Source organism: Oenanthe melanoleuca, chromosome 20 (assembly GCF_029582105.1).
Source record: "Oenanthe melanoleuca isolate GR-GAL-2019-014 chromosome 20, OMel1.0, whole genome shotgun sequence".
Classification (NCBI taxonomy): domain Eukaryota; kingdom Metazoa; phylum Chordata; class Aves; order Passeriformes; family Muscicapidae; genus Oenanthe; species Oenanthe melanoleuca.
This window is the reverse complement of record NC_079353.1, coordinates 14,368,683-14,386,061: the sequence shown is the minus strand read 5'-3', so window position 1 is coordinate 14,386,061 and position 17,379 is coordinate 14,368,683. Positions and strand designations below refer to the sequence as shown.

Below are 17,379 nucleotides of genomic sequence, written 5' to 3'. Positions count from 1 at the left end.
TGCTTTTCCTCTTCTCTTTCCCTGCTGCAGATTGGTGGAAGGAAGAACTCAAGCACGCCTCTCGAGAAATTGCCCTGCAGAAAGAGGCCACTGAAAAGCAGGAAGAGGCTGAGAGTCTTCGTCAGGAGGTGGCATCACTGCAGAGGAAATTGGAGAGCCTGGAGAAGCAGGTAAGTGCTAAGCCATGTTCAGATTTCTAAATATCTGGACCTGGAAGGAGGGGTGAGAAGAGCAAGTTTGCTGTTCATAGAAAGGTGTTTGGCCTTGGCTATCTGAGAGCAGCCAGTGGGGAGAGAAGAGAGGAAAGCCAAGTGCTGATGCAGAGAAGGAAGTGTGCCTGCAAGGGGGAACTGGTCCTGAGTGGCAGCAGAGAATGACAGCCTGATCTGGCCAGTGCTGCTCCAAGACAGGGCAGTGGGGCTCTCGGGACGGTGCCATGGAAACTCTACACAGGAGAGGTGGAAAACCACTGCTGTTGCCCCAGCCCCAGGGAATGGAATGCTGGGGCTGTTTGCTCTTCCCTTCCTCCCTGCTGGAGGGCACACCCTCATGGCACTGCCTAAATCCTGCTTAGCATGGACTTGAAATCCTGGCTGCAGTTCTGGCAGCTCCTCCCCAAAGGAACACTGGAGTGGAGCTGCAAGTAGTCGGGGAAGGGCAGGAAGGAAGCTGGGATGGGCTCAGTGAGCTGGGAAAATGCAGCATCAAGGGGGGTCCAGCAAAGGTCTGCAGCATCCTGCATGGCAGAGAGAGAGGGGCAGCCTGTGCCTGCCCCTGGGACAGGAGTCCAGATCTGGTATGAGAAGCAAACCGAGAGAGGGAAGGAGTGACCCTTTTCCTCCCTCTTTTGCAGCATGAACGGGAATTGTACCAGCAGCAGATGAGATATCTGGAAAAGAAGAATGAAATGCATGCAGCTGAGATGAGAAATCATGGGGAAAACAGTCAACAATTGGAAGTGGAGAGGGAAGGCATGCAGGAAGAGTTAGAGCATGGGACTGCTGCTTTGAAGAAATGGATAGACAGTGCTCAAGTCCTGAGGGCTGCACTGAACAAGAGTGAGATGTCCAAAGGGACTCTGAAGAAACATTTGGACATCCTGAAGGAAAAGACTTGTATCCAGGTACACACTGGCATTGCCCTTCAGTCCACTGCAACATCCCTGAATTATTCCAGTGATGTTTCCCATAAAGAATTGGGACCCTCTATTCATGTCAGTCCAGGCCTGCTTGGGCAAAGCAGCCTGGGCTGCAGCAGGCAACCTTGTCTGTGTGCCTGGCTCTATTCAGAGAGCATTGACTGCCAGCTTGCTGTTCAGATCATCTCCTGGCCAAAGGCTGGGCATGGGGAACTGCTTCTCCTGTGCCCTGGCAAGGGGAGGCAACACGTGGGGATTTGGATTAGGTGCGAGAAGGAATGGAGCAGGTGAGCTGAGCAATGAACTAAACTGAGCAGAGTTTTGTACTGAGAAGGCTGAACAGCAGCTGCACTGCTGGTGCTTTGAGGATGCTTCCTGTGATGGAGATTTCTGAGGTACAGCTTGTGTGGTGTTTGAAATAAGGGAATCATCTCCTCTCTGTATCCCCAGCCGGCTTTTGAAGCACAAGTGAAGCAGCTGTTCTGTATGTCAGACGCCAGCCTGGAATCTGAGCAACCGGCTGCATCACCAGAAAAGGAGAAGACAGAGTGGCCTGAATGGAGCACTGAGCCCAGGAGAACTGGCGAGCAGGTAAAATGGTCTTTTGCTGGCTCTGCAAAGCCTCAGGCTCCTCTGGAATACAAGTCCACGGTGTCCGGAAAGAGGAGTTGGAGGAGTTTCAAGGCGTCAGCAGTGCTTGAAGGCTCATTCTGCCCCTGGGCTTGGTTGCTTGGTTGTTCTCTGCTCCCGTGTGGAATGCTCTGAAGTTTGGGAGAGGAAGAGTTTGCTCCCTGACCCTGGGCTGCCTGTGCAGGGGTTTGCTGTTGAAATCAGCTCCAGGCCAAAAGCTGGGCATGGGGAGCTGTTTCTCCTGTGCCCGGCCGGGGTGAGCAACACATGGGGCTTTGAATTCTGTGTGGGAAGGAATGGATCATGTGAGCAGTGTGATGAACTAAACTGTGCAGAGTTTTGTAGCAAGGACTGAACAGCAGCTGCACTGCTGGTGCTTTGAGGATGCTTCCCAATAGCGAGATTTCTTAAGGACAGCTTTTATGGTGTTTGAACTAAGGGAATCATCTCCTCTCTGAATACCCAGCCAGCTGCTGGAGCAGAAGGGGAGCAGCTGTCAGAGCACCCCAGGAAGGCCATGGAGTGTGTGCAGGACGTGGTTGCAACATCAGAAGACAAGGCAGAGAAGCATGAAGCAACCACTGACCCCAGGAGGACTTATGAGGTAAAATGGGCTTTCAGTGCCTGTGCAGAGCCTCAGGCTCCTCTGGAACAGGGCACGTGAGCCCAGGCAGCGCTTTGGAGTCCTCTGCTTGTTTCCTTGCCTCTCCCTGTCCCTGCTGTGGGCACAGCCTTTTGTTTGTTCTCTCTGTTGTGGCAGCCCATGGCTTTCACAAAGGCACCTTCACTCCACTGCCTCCCTCCCTGGCCCCGTGTCCCAGGACACACACTGGCCTCTCTTGCACAGCTGCCAGCGAGAGCTTTTTGCCCCCAGTGTTGTCTGGTGCAATTCAGGGTGTTTGAATAAAGATCTCTTTGCTTTGATGTCCAGAGGTCCTTTTGCTTCATGTTTGCTGACAGGTTTCTCTGGCCCGTCTCCATTGAAATTTGCAGGTGGAACCTGAAGGAAGTAGCATCAAGAGAATATTTAGGAGTGTGCACATCTCGGATACGATTAGATTGGATGTGCCCCAGTCTGCCCAGCACAGTATGTCAACTTCTGCAGAGGTGAGAAAAGACTCTTCCTTGGTGGCAGGAATTGCAGGGTGCCAAGGCAGGAACCCTTGGCAAAGCACACGTCCCTCAGAAAGCAGAGGAGCACCTGTGAGCTGAGATGTTTTCCCTAGCCAGACAAGCCCAGTGCGCTGCTCCCAGGGCTGCCATCTCTTGCCCTTCACAGCAGACAAAGGGCACCATGCCAGAGCTGCTGAGCTTGCACCAGCTGGAAAGACAGCAGGAGGAGGGAGCAGCTGGTTCTCTGAAGCCAGCCAGCCCAGCAGCCACAAGTCCATGGTGTCAGGAGAGTTGGAGGAGTTTCAAGGCGTCAGCAGTGCTTGAAGGCCCATTCTGCCCCTGGGCTTGGTTGCTTGGTTGTTCTCTGCTCCCGTGTGGAATGCTCTGAAGTTTGGGAGAGGAAGAGTTTGCTCCCTGACCCTGGGCTGCCTGTGCAGGGGTTTGCTGTTGAAATCAGCTCCAGGCCAAAAGCTGGGCATGGGGAGCTGTTTCTCCTGTGCCCGGCCGGGGTGAGCAACACATGGGGCTTTGAATTCTGTGTGGGAAGGAATGGATCATGTGAGCAGTGTGATGAACTAAACTGCGCAGAGTTTTGTAGCAAGGACTGAACATCAGCTGCACTGTTGGTGCTTAGAGTACATTGTATAGGCAGTTGTGGAAGATGCAGTATTTTTGGGTGACGACACAGAGTCTGGAGTAGGGATGTTTGTTGGGAAGGTGCTGTCTGGTCCCAGGCAAGGCACAGGGCCTGACAAAGCACTTCCAAGGGAACAGTGCCAGAGGCTCTTGGAGCCCAGGCTATCAGAGCTGCATGGGGCAGATGCTGTGAAACGTTGAGCCCAGAGCACAGGTGCTCCTTGTCCTCTGGCTGCCTGTGAGGTGGCACTGGCTGGCTCTGCACAGCGCTACCGAGGGAGGGCTCGAGCTCTACCTTGTCCTGCTTCCAGGCTTCTCAGGAGCAAGAGTCGTTGAGCCGGGCTCTGGAGCAGCTGCACCAGGAATCCTCTGGCCAAGGGCACGCACTGGCCCAGGTGTGCAGAGAGAAGGAGCTGCTGGGCCAGGAGAAGGCTGCCCTTGAGGGCCAATTGGCAGCCATGGAGCAGCAGCAACATGACCTATGCAAGGAGCTGGCAGAGACCAGGTAAAGGCAGGGAGCAGACCCCTTCAGATGTTTTTACATTTCATGGCGAGAACACATATACGAGTCTCAAGAAAATAAAAATATGCCACAAAGTGAAGGTTATTTTTCTGACACCTATAGCCAGCAAAGCTCTCGTGAGCCTTGGGCTCCTGTTTGTGCTGCCAAGCACATTCCTGTGGGAAGTCGAAAGCAAGCCACTCAGCCCTGAATTGAGTAGTAGTTAAACCATGCAGCTGTTGAGTGAAACCTCAAGTTTCTTATGGGTTTGGTTCCTTGTTCTGGGCATTGAATATCCCTCGTTCCTTACCAAGTAGCTTGATGTGATCCCGATCTTCAGAACTGAAGCTTCATCTTCAGCATTCCAGGCTCTTACCTTGGGACATTGGGAGTAGCATGCTGACATTCAAGGTGAAGCCAGAGGCTCCTGCTGAAAATCTTGAGGGCTTTCAGCTTCCAAGCCCACTCTTGAAAAGTGTGGGGCAAGACCTAGAGCTGCTTAGAGAGCAGCAGGGAAACTCTTTGGAATTCTTAACAGCCTCTGGGGATTCTTGCTGACTGTTGATGGGCACCCACCTGCCAAACCCACCAAGGTCCCTTTGGATGGTCCCTCTTACCCTGCAAAGAAGGACAAGTCACTTGGACTACTGCCTGCTTAGCCAGCAATACTAAAGTAAAGGTGGCAAGTCTACTTCATGACCTTGCATGAGTTTAAACTGCAGTCTCTGCACTCAAGTAGTTGTTCAGACAAAAGGGTGTTCTGATTTTTTACAAGTGCTGCCATGACTATGAGCTTTTACTGTATCATGCAAAGTAGTTCTGAAGTCTCTTAAATACAGGGTGTCTGGAAGATGATGTGCCTCTATGTCCATTATGAAGAGCATTAAAACGTCAGGAGTCAGCCAGGACAAGAGTCTGTTCTGTCCCCCTGCAGAGCAGCTTGGAAATGCTGATGAGAGAAGGGCTGTGAGCAGAGTCTGGGCTTTTGCTCGTCAGCCCAGCAGCCCAGTTTGGGCACAGCTACCCTGTGTCATAGGTCAGGAACAGCAACTGAAGGTTTGGCTGTTGAGGTCCAGTTGGGCTGGGCTGTCTGTGCTATGCCAGGCCATAAGGAGAGCCTGGGCACTCCCTCAGAGGGCCCTGCTTTGCCATGTAAAATGGCACAAACGTGCCTTCTCTGGACAAGTTTCCATGTTACTCCTTTTCCATACTCAGCAGTGGAGATCTTGAGCCACGTCATCCTGGAATAACCAGCTGTGGGTGTCAGGAGCAAGCAACTCATGTCTCTCTGTATTTGCAACTTGTAGGTCAGCAAAGGAGAGCCTGGAATCCAGCCTGTTTGCTGCTCAGCAGCAGGTATCTCAGCTGGAGATCACCAGGAACCATCTGGAGGCTCAAATGCTCACAGTCATGCAGGCCAAGGAGGTGATACAAGGTGAGAACCTCGTGTGCTTTGTTTGTGGTGCTGCCCCTGACTAGAGAAGCTAAGCACCCTGTCCAGCCACCTCTGTCCACAGGGCTTCAGAGGAGTGGTGGGGCTGGAGGCACTGAAAGGGCCTGAGGTCAGTCAAGTCACTAAAGACTCTGACTCTTGCTGTTGGTCACGTTTGCAGGAGAAGTGAAGTGCCTGCAACGTGAGCTGGAAGCAGAGAGAGCTCTCAGGAGGCAGGAACAGGAAGGCACAGCTCAGCAGCTCTTGCAGGCAGAGCAGCAGCATCAAGAAAGCCTCAGGCTGCAGAGAACTGCTCAGCAACTGGAACTAAACAAGCTCTTGCAAGACCTGGTAGGGGACAGTACGCTTCCGAATTGTCCAAGCTGGCCCTGTGGGTTGGTTTAGCACAGGCAGAGCCTGAGGGTGTGCAAGGACAGCAATCCTCTGCCAGAGGCCTCCTGCTGCTGGGCGGGGCAGCAGAGCCAGTGGCTCGGGCTTGGAGGCGAGTGAAGGCCCCAGCATGATGCAGGGGCAGGAAATGCAGCCACAGCTTCAGTGAGGGCATAAGATGAGTTCCAGAGCAGGTTGGGCAGTGCCCAAGGGCAGGATCGTCCCCGAGTCCCAGCTGCCACAGGGCAGATGCCAACGTGGGGAAGGTGCCAACGTGGGGAGATGCCAACATGGGGAGATGCCAACGTGGAGCAGAAGCCAACAGTGCTGCCAGCTACAGGCATGGGAACTCGGTTCCTCCCTTGCTGTGCATCAAGGGTGGACACAGGTATCAGCTTTGGGCTCAAGGCAAGTGGAACAGGCCCCTTGTGTCCGGTGCTTCAGTCCCTGTGACTGGGGCATCAGAGAGGGGAAAGTGACACCTCCTGTTCTGAGTGGTTGGAATAAATGTTTAGAAAGGTCTTTCTCAACAGAAAGGATTCCATGAGTCTGATTCTTGCACCTGCTGAGCCTCCTTTCATATTCCCTGACAGGTCATGTTTTCTGGAGTGCAGAAAGCCAGTGTTGTTGTCTTTTCAGGCTGGGGTTTGTGGGAGGGATGAAGCTTCACATTTTTCAGTGAGGAGCTTGCCTGGGACTTAATCTTGAAGATTTTTTCCTCCCCTCCTCAGGCAAGTGAGCGTGAAAGGCACCATGCAGAGATGCAGGAGCAATGGGAAAAAGAGAAGGCAGAGAGAGAGCAAGAGCACCAGAAGATTCTGTCTGAGATGAGGCAGAAATTTGCCACTTTGGAGGCCCAACAAGAAGCAGAACAAACAAGATTTGAAAATGCCAAGCGAGAGGTGATTATACTGAAACAAGAACTGGTGTGATTTTTTGCAAGGCTGGAGCTGTGGGAGATGACAGGATATGAGGCTGTGTGGAGCATGTCCTCCGTGTCTTCTACATTGAATCTGGGGTGCTGAAAAGTGAACGGGGCTATCTTTGGCACCAGGAATGAGCCCTCTGATAGGAAGCCAGGCAGAAACATCAGCTTTCAGCTGAGATTTGTGTGCTGCTGTTGTGCTCTGTTTTTCTAAGACGTACTTCAGAGTATCTTCACCGTTGTCTTCCCACTCCCCTTTTGCTTTGTACTGGTGGGTTTTCATTGCCAAAGTGAGTTTAAAAGACTTTTCTTTTGTGGGCATGGGGAGGGTGCAGCAGCAGTGCTGACGCAAAAGAGAAAAATCTTTTTAAACCTCATCTGGAGTATTTCTGAGCAGTAACCCAGAGATGTCTTCGGGTCTGTGTTCTAATCCCTTCCTGGGAAGCTGTGGCTGCCCCGGGGCAGAGTGGCCCAGGGGAGCAGCAGCCAAGTGCTCTGAGAGTGTGTGAGCCCTTCAGTCTCTGCCTCTTGCCACACAGGGCAAACATTGCAGGGCAAATGTGAAGCTCTCTGCTCCTTCCTTCTGTGCAGGTGCTGCTGGAAGAGCAGAATGAGAGGAGTGCTTTATCAGAGGCACTGCTCCAGACTCGGGGAGAGCTCAGCCAAGCCTGCCAGCAGATCCAGCAGCTCAGGCAGGAGTTGAAAGAGCAGCAAGAGAAGGAGCAGGTAAGTCTGAGTAGGCAGGGAACGGAGTGCTGGGCAGTGACAAGGGCACAAGAGGCAGCTCCTGGGACTGAGGAGGCAAGGGCTGCTTCAGGCCCTGGGACCACAGAGCCTGGCATGCTCCAGAGCTCAGCCCCAGGAAGGAGGGCTTGCAGAGGAAGCAGAGCTGGCTAGAGAGGTCAAAATAATTAGCTAAAGGAATGGGATTTTGAGACAGTGTGGAAAGTAGAAAAAGCTGAGCATGAGGGCAGGTCCCAGGAAGTTGCTCTGCATTTTGTTGCCAGACCATCAAGGCAGAGCTGCAAGCTGAGCTGCAGGAAGCTCGGAGTGAAATCCAGGCAGCGCAGAGGAGGCACAAGGAAGAGCTGCAAGGCGTCAGGGAGGAAATGAATCTCCTCCTTGAGCAGAGGGACGCTGTACAAAAGCAGGTGAGCAAAACAGCAGTAGCACCACAGTCATCCAGGGAGGGATCTGTGGCCTTCTTGCTTTTCCATGGCAGAGCAGCAGCTGATGGGGTGATCCCTGGGGCTGCCTGGTCCTGTGCTGTCCATGGCAGCTGCTCTGAAGGACACTCAGTGCTCTGCTTAATCTCCCTGCTGCCCTGGACAGCTGGGCTAGTGCTCTGGCTTGTTGGCCAGCAACCATCAGCATGGATTCCTGCTGGCCTCTTCTTGCTAGCCTTGGTTTGGGAGGTGCTTTTTTAGGTGCCCTTGGTGGCCCACTTAGAGATTGAAACAAGCTGTCCATATCCATTGTGAATCTGGTGCTGTCAGGACTGGGAGAAATGGGAAGTTGTCTACTACCTTTTTCTCACAGTTTCTGCTGTGGCTGACAGTGACAAGCTGTGGCTGTAGCCTCTGACTGCTTTGTTCTGTTTGACTGGAGGTGGGAGAGTTGACATCTCAGCTGGCAGCCTCCCAAGAGTCCCAGGAAGCGATTGTCCAGAGAGCACAGAAGGATGTGAGCTGGGCACAGGATCAGTCAAGGCAGAAGCTGTTGGAGGTTGAACACACCAAGAAGCAGCTGGAAGAGGCAGAACATCAGAACAAGGAGCTGCAAGTGCACCTGCAGAACCTGGAGAGGGAATGGAGTCAATGGAAAGAAGTGGCTCAGCAAAATTCAGAATTGCAGGCTTCTGTGAATGTCCTAGAGAGGGAAAAAGCCAGGTAAATGAAAGCCTGTAGGATTCTGCATTGTGGTGAAGGGATTCCCTCTTTGCCATCTTTGCACCTCCCAGGGGCTCTGGCAGCATTTCCCAAGTGGCTGATTCTGACCTTTACGTGCTGATACATTTCATTTTCTGAATGTTGTGTGTCATTTTCTTTTCCTTTAAGCCATCAGTTAAAGTTTTTCTGAAGGCAGAGGCTTTTGATGTACCACATTCTCTTAAAATCCATTTATGGCCCGGATTGCTGATCTAGGCCAGATTGTCCTCGAAGGCACCCAAGAAACAAGAAGGTCTCTGTTGCATCATTCCTCAGAAAATACCCCCCACTGCCTGGAGGGTGTCTGGCAGGATCCCTGACACTCTCCACAGTCACAGGCATTACTGACTGTACAAAGATTGCAAGAAACAAGACCAAGGTTAGGGGGGCTCCTCCAGCTGATCAAATCCTGCCAGTCTTCAGTGCCGCAGGATTCTTCTTCCAAGAAGAAGACAAAGGAAGGCAAGGGGACTCTTGCTTGCCTGGAGGTTTCTGCATCTTCCATCAGTGCTTCCATTGTGCTCTGTGGATGATACAGCTATACCTGTAAAGGGCCCCAAGGACCTCATGTCATCTTCCCCTGAGATAAGAAACCCTTTCTTATGATAACTTGTGTTACAGAAATCTTCACCCCCCCTACAGAAACACCTGGATTTTTTTAGAATTCCTATTGGACTCTATTAAATGATTGGTCTTTTCTCACCTAGAATCTTAAAGTAATTGGATAGTTTTCAACTTATAATTTTACTGATTAGATTTCAATTCTCCTCCCTATAAAAACCACTTGTTATGCTATATATTTGGATTTTGCTACTGGAACTCTTTGAAGATATAAAGTGATCTTCAGAACCTCTGCTGCGATCCCAAGATCGCTTTCCTAGCTAGCTAGGAATGTGTGCAAGCTCACAAAAGCGCTGCCTAACTGTTTGGCATCTTGTTGGGCAACTGTTTCTGCATCTTCCATCAGGTTATGCTCCAAGCCTCTGTAGCCACTTCTGCTTTCAGCCTTTGTTTCTCCAGCTGAAAGTCGGATGGGTGCTGGTGAATCTTTGGGAAAGTCTCAAGGATCCCCTGGCTGTAGGGTGCTGCTCGTCCTACCTGGGCATACAAGATGGGGGAAGGAAATGTTTCTTCCATGTTGACTAAACCTCTCCCCTTGGAGCATGGTTAGTCAGAAGAAAATTGTTTCTCTCCCCTAATGTCTTCATTGCAAGATTTTGTTAGGTTTGTATTCACATTCCCATCTGAAAAAGAAGCCAGGGCATGTACGCAGGGACTCCCTGTTATTTCAGGAACAAAAGGAATGTGGGCACATGCTGGGCTGTGACTGCAGGGGGAGCAAACAGCCAAGTTGTTTAGACAAAGCTCATCAGACAGAGCAGTTTTTCCCGAGGTGGTGCAAGTCCTAAGAGTTTATAAAATGTCATACCATGTAGTAATGAGTTGCATGCTTTCCTTCTAGGCTGATTCTGTCTCTGGAGGAAAAGAACCTGTGCCTCAGGACGCTGGAAGAAAAGAACCTGGAACTGAACAATCAGGTGTCTCAGTTTCATTCTGCTCTTCAGGAGAATGAGCGACTCCGTTCCAAGCACGGAAGAGAACTGCAGGAGCTCAACAGCCAGGTAAGCTGTGCACTGGCATCCTCTTCTCCATGGACACACACCACCACCTTTGGCTTGGAGGCCCTAACCTCTTTCCCCTCCCAGTAGCATCCACTGCTGCTGTGTTCTGCCCATGGCTGCTGCTGCACCCTGAGGCCAAGGCTGGACCTGGTGTATGCTGCCAATGTTTTCCCCCATTCTCTTGTGGGTCCCAGCAGGAAATCTGGGAGGAGAAGCAGCAGCAGACTCCTTTGGAGCTTCTCTGTCCCTGTGTTAGCAGAGTTGTCCCAGATGGAGTTGGTGCCTGAGCAATGAGGGGACACAGATGTGGCTATGGCAGGCTGGGCAGGGCGCTTGCACCGCAGCCAGTTCAGGCAGTGTTCAGAGCTGCAGCCTCAAGGGTGTCCATTGCCTTCCTTTCCCTGTTTTCTCCACTTTTGTCTCCAATGGAATCCTTGGTTCTGTGCCTTCTGCTTTCTGCATGCAGCCCTGTCCCTGAGGCTCTGTGCATCCATTTCCAGATCCAGGCCCTGCAGGACACAGCGCTGGAGATGGAGGCTGCCCAGGCCACTCGAGAGAAGGAGCTGCTGCAGGAGCTGGAGGAGTCCCGAGCAGGAGAACGGTGCTTGAAGGCCTCTGTGCATGCGCTGGAGACTGAAGTGTCCCAGCTGCATGTGAGTCTCCAGAGATGTGATGACAAAGTTCTTGCCTTGGACAGACAATGTAACACCTCAGAGCTGGAGCTGAGGAAGGCAAAGGCTCAGATGGACAAACTCAGAACCCACAATCAGGAGCTGCAGAAGAAGTTGGAGGAAAGTGAGCAAGGTACAACTTCTGCTCTCCCACCCGTTGCCACATCCTGTCTTGCTAGTGAGGATCTCTGATGGCACACTGAGGAAAAGTGCCCAGAGAAGGCAGTGGGGAAAAAAACATCCAGCAGGAGATTTATCCATTGTAGTGCCAGTGAAAGCTTTTTCTCAAGAAAGATGCCATGGCTGGCAGTGCCATCTGCCTGTGCTATGGCTGATCCTGTGCACAGTTGATGCCTTTCAAGTACCATGTCTGTGCTAAGGAGCTATAGCTGGATGCCTCAGCTCGATTCCCCCAAACTCCAGGCCTGCCAGAGCCTCCAGGCTATTGATCCCTCTGGAGCAGGGCTGCACAGGCATGCCTGCTCCTTTGTCTCTCTTGGATTGCTCACCCTGCACAAGTGCAAGAGCAAATACATTTTCCTATTCCTCTGTAGCTTGCTCCTTTCATTCCTGCTTTTCTCTTTGCCTGGAAGTTTCCTTCATATCTGCCATATTTTGGATTCCTGAGGACTTAGAACATGGCAAACAGAGGCAAGCAGAGAAGACAGTGCTGTTGTCTCTGCAGGATGCACATCAGTTTGCCTTTGCTTTGCTTTTCCTCTTCTCTTTCCCTGCTGCAGATTGGTGGAAGGAAGAACTCAAGCACGCCTCTCGAGAAATTGCCCTGCAAAAAGAGGCCACTGAAAGGCAGGAAGAGGCTGAGAGTCTTCATCAGGAGGTGGCATCTCTGCAGAGGAAATTGGAGATCCTGGAGAAGCAGGTAAGTGCTAAGCCATATTCAGATTTCTAAATATCTGGACCTGGAAGGAGGGGTAGAAGAGCAAGTTTGCTGTTCATAGAAAGGTGTTTGGCCTTGGCTATCTGAGAGCAGCCAGTGGGGAGAGAAGAGAGGAAAGCCAAGTGCTGATGCAGAGAAGGACGTGTGCCTGCAAGGGGGAACTGGTCCTGAGTGGCAGCAGAGAATGACAGCCTGATCTGGCCAGTGCTGCTCCAAGACAGGGCAGTGGGGCTCTCGGGACGGTGCCATGGAAACTCTACACAGGAGAGGTGGAAAACCACTGCTGTTGCCCCAGCCCCAGGGAATGGAATGCTGGGGCTGTTTGCTCTTCCCTTCCTCCCTGCTGGAGGGCACACCCTCGTGGCACTGCCTAAATCCTGCTTAGCATGGACTTGAAATCCTGGCTGCAGTTCTGGCAGCTCCTCCCCAAAGGAACACTGGAGTGGAGCTGCAAGTAGTCGGGGAAGGGCAGGAAGGAAGCTGGGATGGGCTCAGTGAGCTGGGAAAATGCAGCATCAAGGGGGGTCCAGCAAAGGTCTGCAGCATCCTGCATGGCAGAGAGAGAGGGGCAGCCTGTGCCTGCCCCTGAGACAGGAGTCCAGATCTGGTATGAGAAGCAAACCGAGAGAGGGAATGAGTGACCCTTTTCCTCCCTCTTTTGCAGCATGAACGGGAATTGTACCAGCAGCAGATGAGATATCTGGAAAAGAAGAATGAAATGCATGCAGCTGAGATGAGAAATCATGGGGAAAACAGTCAACAATTGGAAGTGGAGAGGGAAGGCATGCAGGAAGAGTTAGAGCATGGGACTGCTGCTTTGAAGAAATGGATAGACAGTGCTCAAGTCCTGAGGGCTGCACTGAACAAGAGTGAGATGTCCAAAGGGACTCTGAAGAAACATTTGGACATCCTGAAGGAAAAGACTTGTATCCAGGTACACACTGGCATTGCCCTTCAGTCCACTGCAACATCCCTGAATTATTCCAGTGATGTTTCCCATAAAGAATTGGGACCCTCTATCCATGTCAGTCCAGGCCTGCTTGGGCAAAGCAGCCTGGGCTGCAGCAGGCAACCTTGTCTGTGTGCCTGGCTCTATTCAGAGAGCATTGACTGCCAGTTTGCTGTTCAGATCATCTCCTGGCCAAAGGCTGGGCATGGGGAACTGCTTCTCCTGTGCCCTGGCAAGGGGAGGCAACACGTGGGGATTTGGATTAGGTGCGAGAAGGAATGGAGCAGGTGAGCTGAGCAATGAACTAAACTGAGCAGAGTTTTATACTGAGAAGGCTGAACAGCAGCTGCACTGCTGGTGCTTTGAGGATGCTTCCTGTGATGGAGATTTCTGAGGTACAGCTTGTGTGGTGTTTGAAATAAGGGAATCATCTCCTCTCTGTATCCCCAGCCGGCTTTTGAAGCACAAGTGAAGCAGCTGTTCTGTATGTCAGACGCCAGCCTGGAATCTGAGCAACCGGCTGCATCACCAGAAAAGGAGAAGACAGAGTGGCCTGAATGGAGCACTGAGCCCAGGAGAACTGGCGAGCAGGTAAAATGGTCTTTTGCTGGCTCTGCAAAGCCTCAGGCTCCTCTGGAATACAAGTCCACGGTGTCCGGAAAGAGGAGTTGGAGGAGTTTCAAGGCGTCAGCAGTGCTTGAAGGCTCATTCTGCCCCTGGGCTTGGTTGCTTGGTTGTTCTCTGCTCCCGTGTGGAATGCTCTGAAGTTTGGGAGAGGAAGAGTTTGCTCCCTGACCCTGGGCTGCCTGTGCAGGAGCTTGCTGTTGAAATCAGCTCCAGGCCAAAAGCTGGGCATGGGGAGCTGTTTCTCCTGTGTCCGGCCGGGGTGAGCAACACGTGGGGCTTTGAATTCTGTGTGGGAAGGAATGGATCATGTGAGCAGTGTGATGAACTAAACTGTGCAGAGTTTTGTAGCAAGGACTGAACAGCAGCTGCACTGCTGGTGCTTTGAGGATGCTTCCCAATAGCGAGATTTCTTAAGGACAGCTTTTATGGTGTTTGAACTAAGGGAATCATCTCCTCTCTGAATACCCAGCCAGCTGCTGGAGCAGAAGGGGAGCAGCTGTCAGAGCACCCCAGGAAGGCCATGGAGCGTGTGCGGGATGTGGTTGCAACATCAGAAGACAAGGCAGAGAAGCATGAAGCAACCACTGACCCCAGGAGGACTTATGAGGTAAAATGGGCTTTCAGTGCCTGTGCAGAGCCTCAGGCTCCTCTGGAACAGGGCACGTGAGCCCAGGCAGCGCTTTGGAGTCCTCTGCTTGTTTCCTTGCCTCTCCCTGTCCCTGCTGTGGGCACAGCCTTTTGTTTGTTCTCTCTGTTGTGGCAGCCCATGGCTTTCACAAAGGCACCTTCACTCCACTGCCTCCCTCCCTGGCCCCGTGTCCCAGGACACACACTGGCCTCTCTTGCACAGCTGCCAGCAAGAGCTTTTTGCCCCCAGTGTTGTCTGGTGCAATTCAGGGTGTTTGAATAAAGATCTCTTTGCTTTGATGTCCAGAGGTCCTTTTGCTTCATGTTTGCTGACAGGTTTCTCTGAGCCCGTCTCCATTGAAATTTGCAGGTGGAACCTGAAGGAAGTAGCATCAAGAGAATATTTAGGAGTGTGCACATCTCGGATACGATTAGATTGGATGTGCCCCAGTCTGCCCAGCACAGTATGTCAACTTCTGCAGAGGTGAGAAAAGACTCTTCCTTGGTGGCAGGAATTGCAGGGTGCCAAGGCAGGAACCCTTGGCAAAGCACACGTCCCTCAGAAAGCAGAGGAGCACCTGTGAGCTGAGATGTTTTCCCTAGCCAGACAAGCCCAGTGCGCTGCTCCCAGGGCTGCCATCTCTTGCCCTTCACAGCAGACAAAGGGCACCATGCCAGAGCTGCTGAGCTTGCACCCACTGGAAAGACAGCAGGAGGAGGGAGCAGCTGGTTCTCTGAAGCCAGCCAGCCCAGCAGCCACAAGTCCATGGTGTCAGGAGAGTTGGAGGAGTTTCAAGGCGTCAGCAGTGCTTGAAGGCCCATTCTGCCCCTGGGCTTGGTTGCTTGGTTGTTCTCTGCTCCCGTGTGGAATGCTCTGAAGTTTGGGAGAGGAAGAGTTTGCTCCCTGACCCTGGGCTGCCTGTGCAGGGGTTTGCTGTTGAAATCAGCTCCAGGCCAAAAGCTGGGCATGGGGAGCTGTTTCTCCTGTGCCCGGCCGGGGTGAGCAACACATGGGGCTTTGAATTCTGTGTGGGAAGGAATGGATCATGGGAGCAGTGTGATGAACTAAACTGTGCAGAGTTTTGTAGCAAGGACTGAACAGCAGCTGCACTGCTGGTGCTTTGAGGATGCTTCCCAATAGCGAGATTTCTGAAGGACAGCTTTTATGGTGTTTGAACTAAGGGAATCATCTCCTCTCTGAATACCCAGCCAGCTGCTGGAGCAGAAGGGGAGCAGCTGTCAGAGCACCCCAGGAAGGCCATGGAGCGTGTGCGGGATGTGGTTGCAACATCAGAAGACAAGGCAGAGAAGCATGAAGCAACCACTGACCCCAGGAGGACTTATGAGGTAAAATGGGCTTTCAGTGCCTGTGCAGAGCCTCAGGCTCCTCTGGAACAGGGCACGTGAGCCCAGGCAGCGCTTTGGAGTCCTCTGCTTGTTTCCTTGCCTCTCCCTGTCCCTGCTGTGGGCACAGCCTTTTGTTTGTTCTCTCTTTTGTGACAGCCCATGGCTTTCACAAAGGCACCTTCACTCCACTGCCTCCCTCCCTGGCCCCGTGTCCCAGGACACACACTGGCCTCTCTTGCACAGCTGCCAGCGAGAGCTTTTTGCCCCCAGTGTTGTCTGGTGCAATTCAGGGTGTTTGAATAAAGATCTCTTTGCCTTGATGTCCAGAGGTCCTTTTGCTCCACGTTTGCTGACAGGTTTCTGTGTCCCTCTCTCCCATCCAATGTGCAGGGACCTGAAGGGAGAAGAATCAGAACTTTTCGGAGAGTGTTCCCCCCAGACTACTTTACACTGCCTGTCCATGAGTCTGCCCAGCAAAATACTTCTACTTCTGAAAGAGAGGATTCCTCCAGCGGCTCAGGGGAGCAGCAGCAGCCCTCCTGCTGATGCACAGCCTGTGGAGAAATGGGTCAGTGCCCCAAATGTGTGCTTTGGAAATCTGAGCTGGGTTCCTAAATGGTGTCAGAACTCTCTCTAATAGAGCTCTGGTGGCTGAGGGATGTACGTGGGAAGGGTTTGCCTGCCACAAACTGGACTTGTTGATCATCTGAGCTCTGTTCAGGGGCAGTCCGGGAGCCTGTTCCTTTCCCCTCCCCAAGGGCAGAGTGCTGGTGAGGGTGGAGCTGGAGGCTGTGTCTGCCCCGACAGCCGGTACCGTGGGGCTGCGGATGCTGCTGCCAGCGTGGGCTTGTCTGAGCCGGGCCTTGTGCCTCTTCCAGGTGTCCCTGCTGCAGTCACAGCTGGCCCGAGACCGACAGGACAACCTGGAGATCTGCGCAGTGAGCAGGCTGGAGACACTCCCACTGCGTCACAGGGTGCAGAAAGGACCACCTTGCTTCCTAAACTTCTCAGAGAGGAGCCAGGGAGCAGCTGGATGCAGTCTTAGACTTAATCAATAGTTGATGTTTATAGGATAGTATAGGTGTAATTGAACCTTTATACAGCTGTGTTCCATAGGATGTGGGATATATTTATAGACTAATAAAGTGTTTATTATGATCACAATTAAACTCAAAGATCTTTATCACTATTATTTACTACTCGGTACAGAGAACTATAACTTCTGGTATAGTGCATTATATTTCAAGCAACACTGAAGCAATTCTATCCAAACCAAATCTTAATGAAAGATTGATGCTACTCACCCAAACCAATGACCATGGGCAAACATTTCCAAGGAGGAATCTGCAGAAGGGAGACACGTGACATGGAAACTGCAACCTGTTTTTTCTCAGAATCACAGAATCTCAGGGTGAGGCTGGAGGCACCTCAGGTCATCACCTTGCCCAGCCCCTGCTCCTCCAGGGCCACCCAGCTGCCAGGATGCCCAGCCAGCTGCCCAGGTTGTGTCCACGCGCCTTTTGCCTCTCCATCCATGGAGACTCCACCACCTCCCTGGGCAGCTGCCCCAGGGCTCAGCCACCCTCCCAGTGCAGAAGTGTCTCCTGAGCTCGGAGGGCCCCTCCTGTGTGTCACTTTGTGCCCATGGCCCCTGGGGCTGTCCTGGCCCTGTCCCCTCTGCAGCCTCCCCCCGGGTATTTATCCCCAGGGATGAGCTGCCCTGAGCCTGCTGTGCTCCAGGCTGGGCAGTCCCAGCTCTCTCAGGCTCTCCTCATGCTCCAGCCCCTCCATCACCTTGCTGGGCCTGTGCTGGACTCTGTCCAGCCTGTCCCTGTCTCTTGTACTGGGCAGCCCAGCTCTGGGCCCAGCACCTCAAGCTGGCCTCACTGGTGTGGGGCAGAGGGAAAGGATCCCCTGCCTCCATCGGCTGCGGCACAGCTCCAG

The 17,379-nt window shown here is 52.6% G+C and overlaps 1 protein-coding gene across 1 annotated transcript; it reads left to right on the top strand.

Moving 5' to 3' along the window:
- Window positions 1-839: 839 nt before the first annotated feature.
- LOC130261198 (centrosome-associated protein CEP250-like) lies at window positions 840-16,601 on the top strand. The gene is made up of 21 exons (XM_056507166.1): window positions 840-1,123; window positions 1,589-1,729; window positions 2,235-2,372; window positions 2,762-2,875; window positions 3,829-4,022; window positions 5,327-5,454; window positions 5,633-5,802; window positions 6,573-6,743; window positions 7,358-7,492; window positions 7,774-7,917; window positions 8,375-8,655; window positions 10,157-10,316; window positions 10,817-11,120; window positions 11,728-11,867; window positions 12,550-12,819; window positions 13,285-13,425; window positions 13,931-14,068; window positions 14,459-14,572; window positions 15,298-15,435; window positions 15,826-16,003; window positions 16,314-16,601. The coding sequence occupies exons 1-20, from the start codon at window positions 881-883 to the stop codon at window positions 15,979-15,981; spliced, it is 3,420 nt and encodes a 1,139-aa protein (XP_056363141.1). The 5' UTR covers window positions 840-880; the 3' UTR covers window positions 15,982-16,003; window positions 16,314-16,601.
- Window positions 16,602-17,379: the final 778 nt, after the last annotated feature.

Coding starts and splice junctions, on each gene's coding strand:
- LOC130261198 (XM_056507166.1), top strand. CDS start 881: ATGAGATATCTGGAAAAGAAGAATGAAATGCATGCAGCTGAGATGAGA. Junction 8,656..10,156: donor CTAGAGAGGGAAAAAGCCAG/GTAAATGAAAGC, acceptor CTTTCCTTCTAG/GCTGATTCTGTCTCTGGAGG. Junction 14,573..15,297: donor GTATGTCAACTTCTGCAGAG/GTGAGAAAAGAC, acceptor CTGAATACCCAG/CCAGCTGCTGGAGCAGAAGG.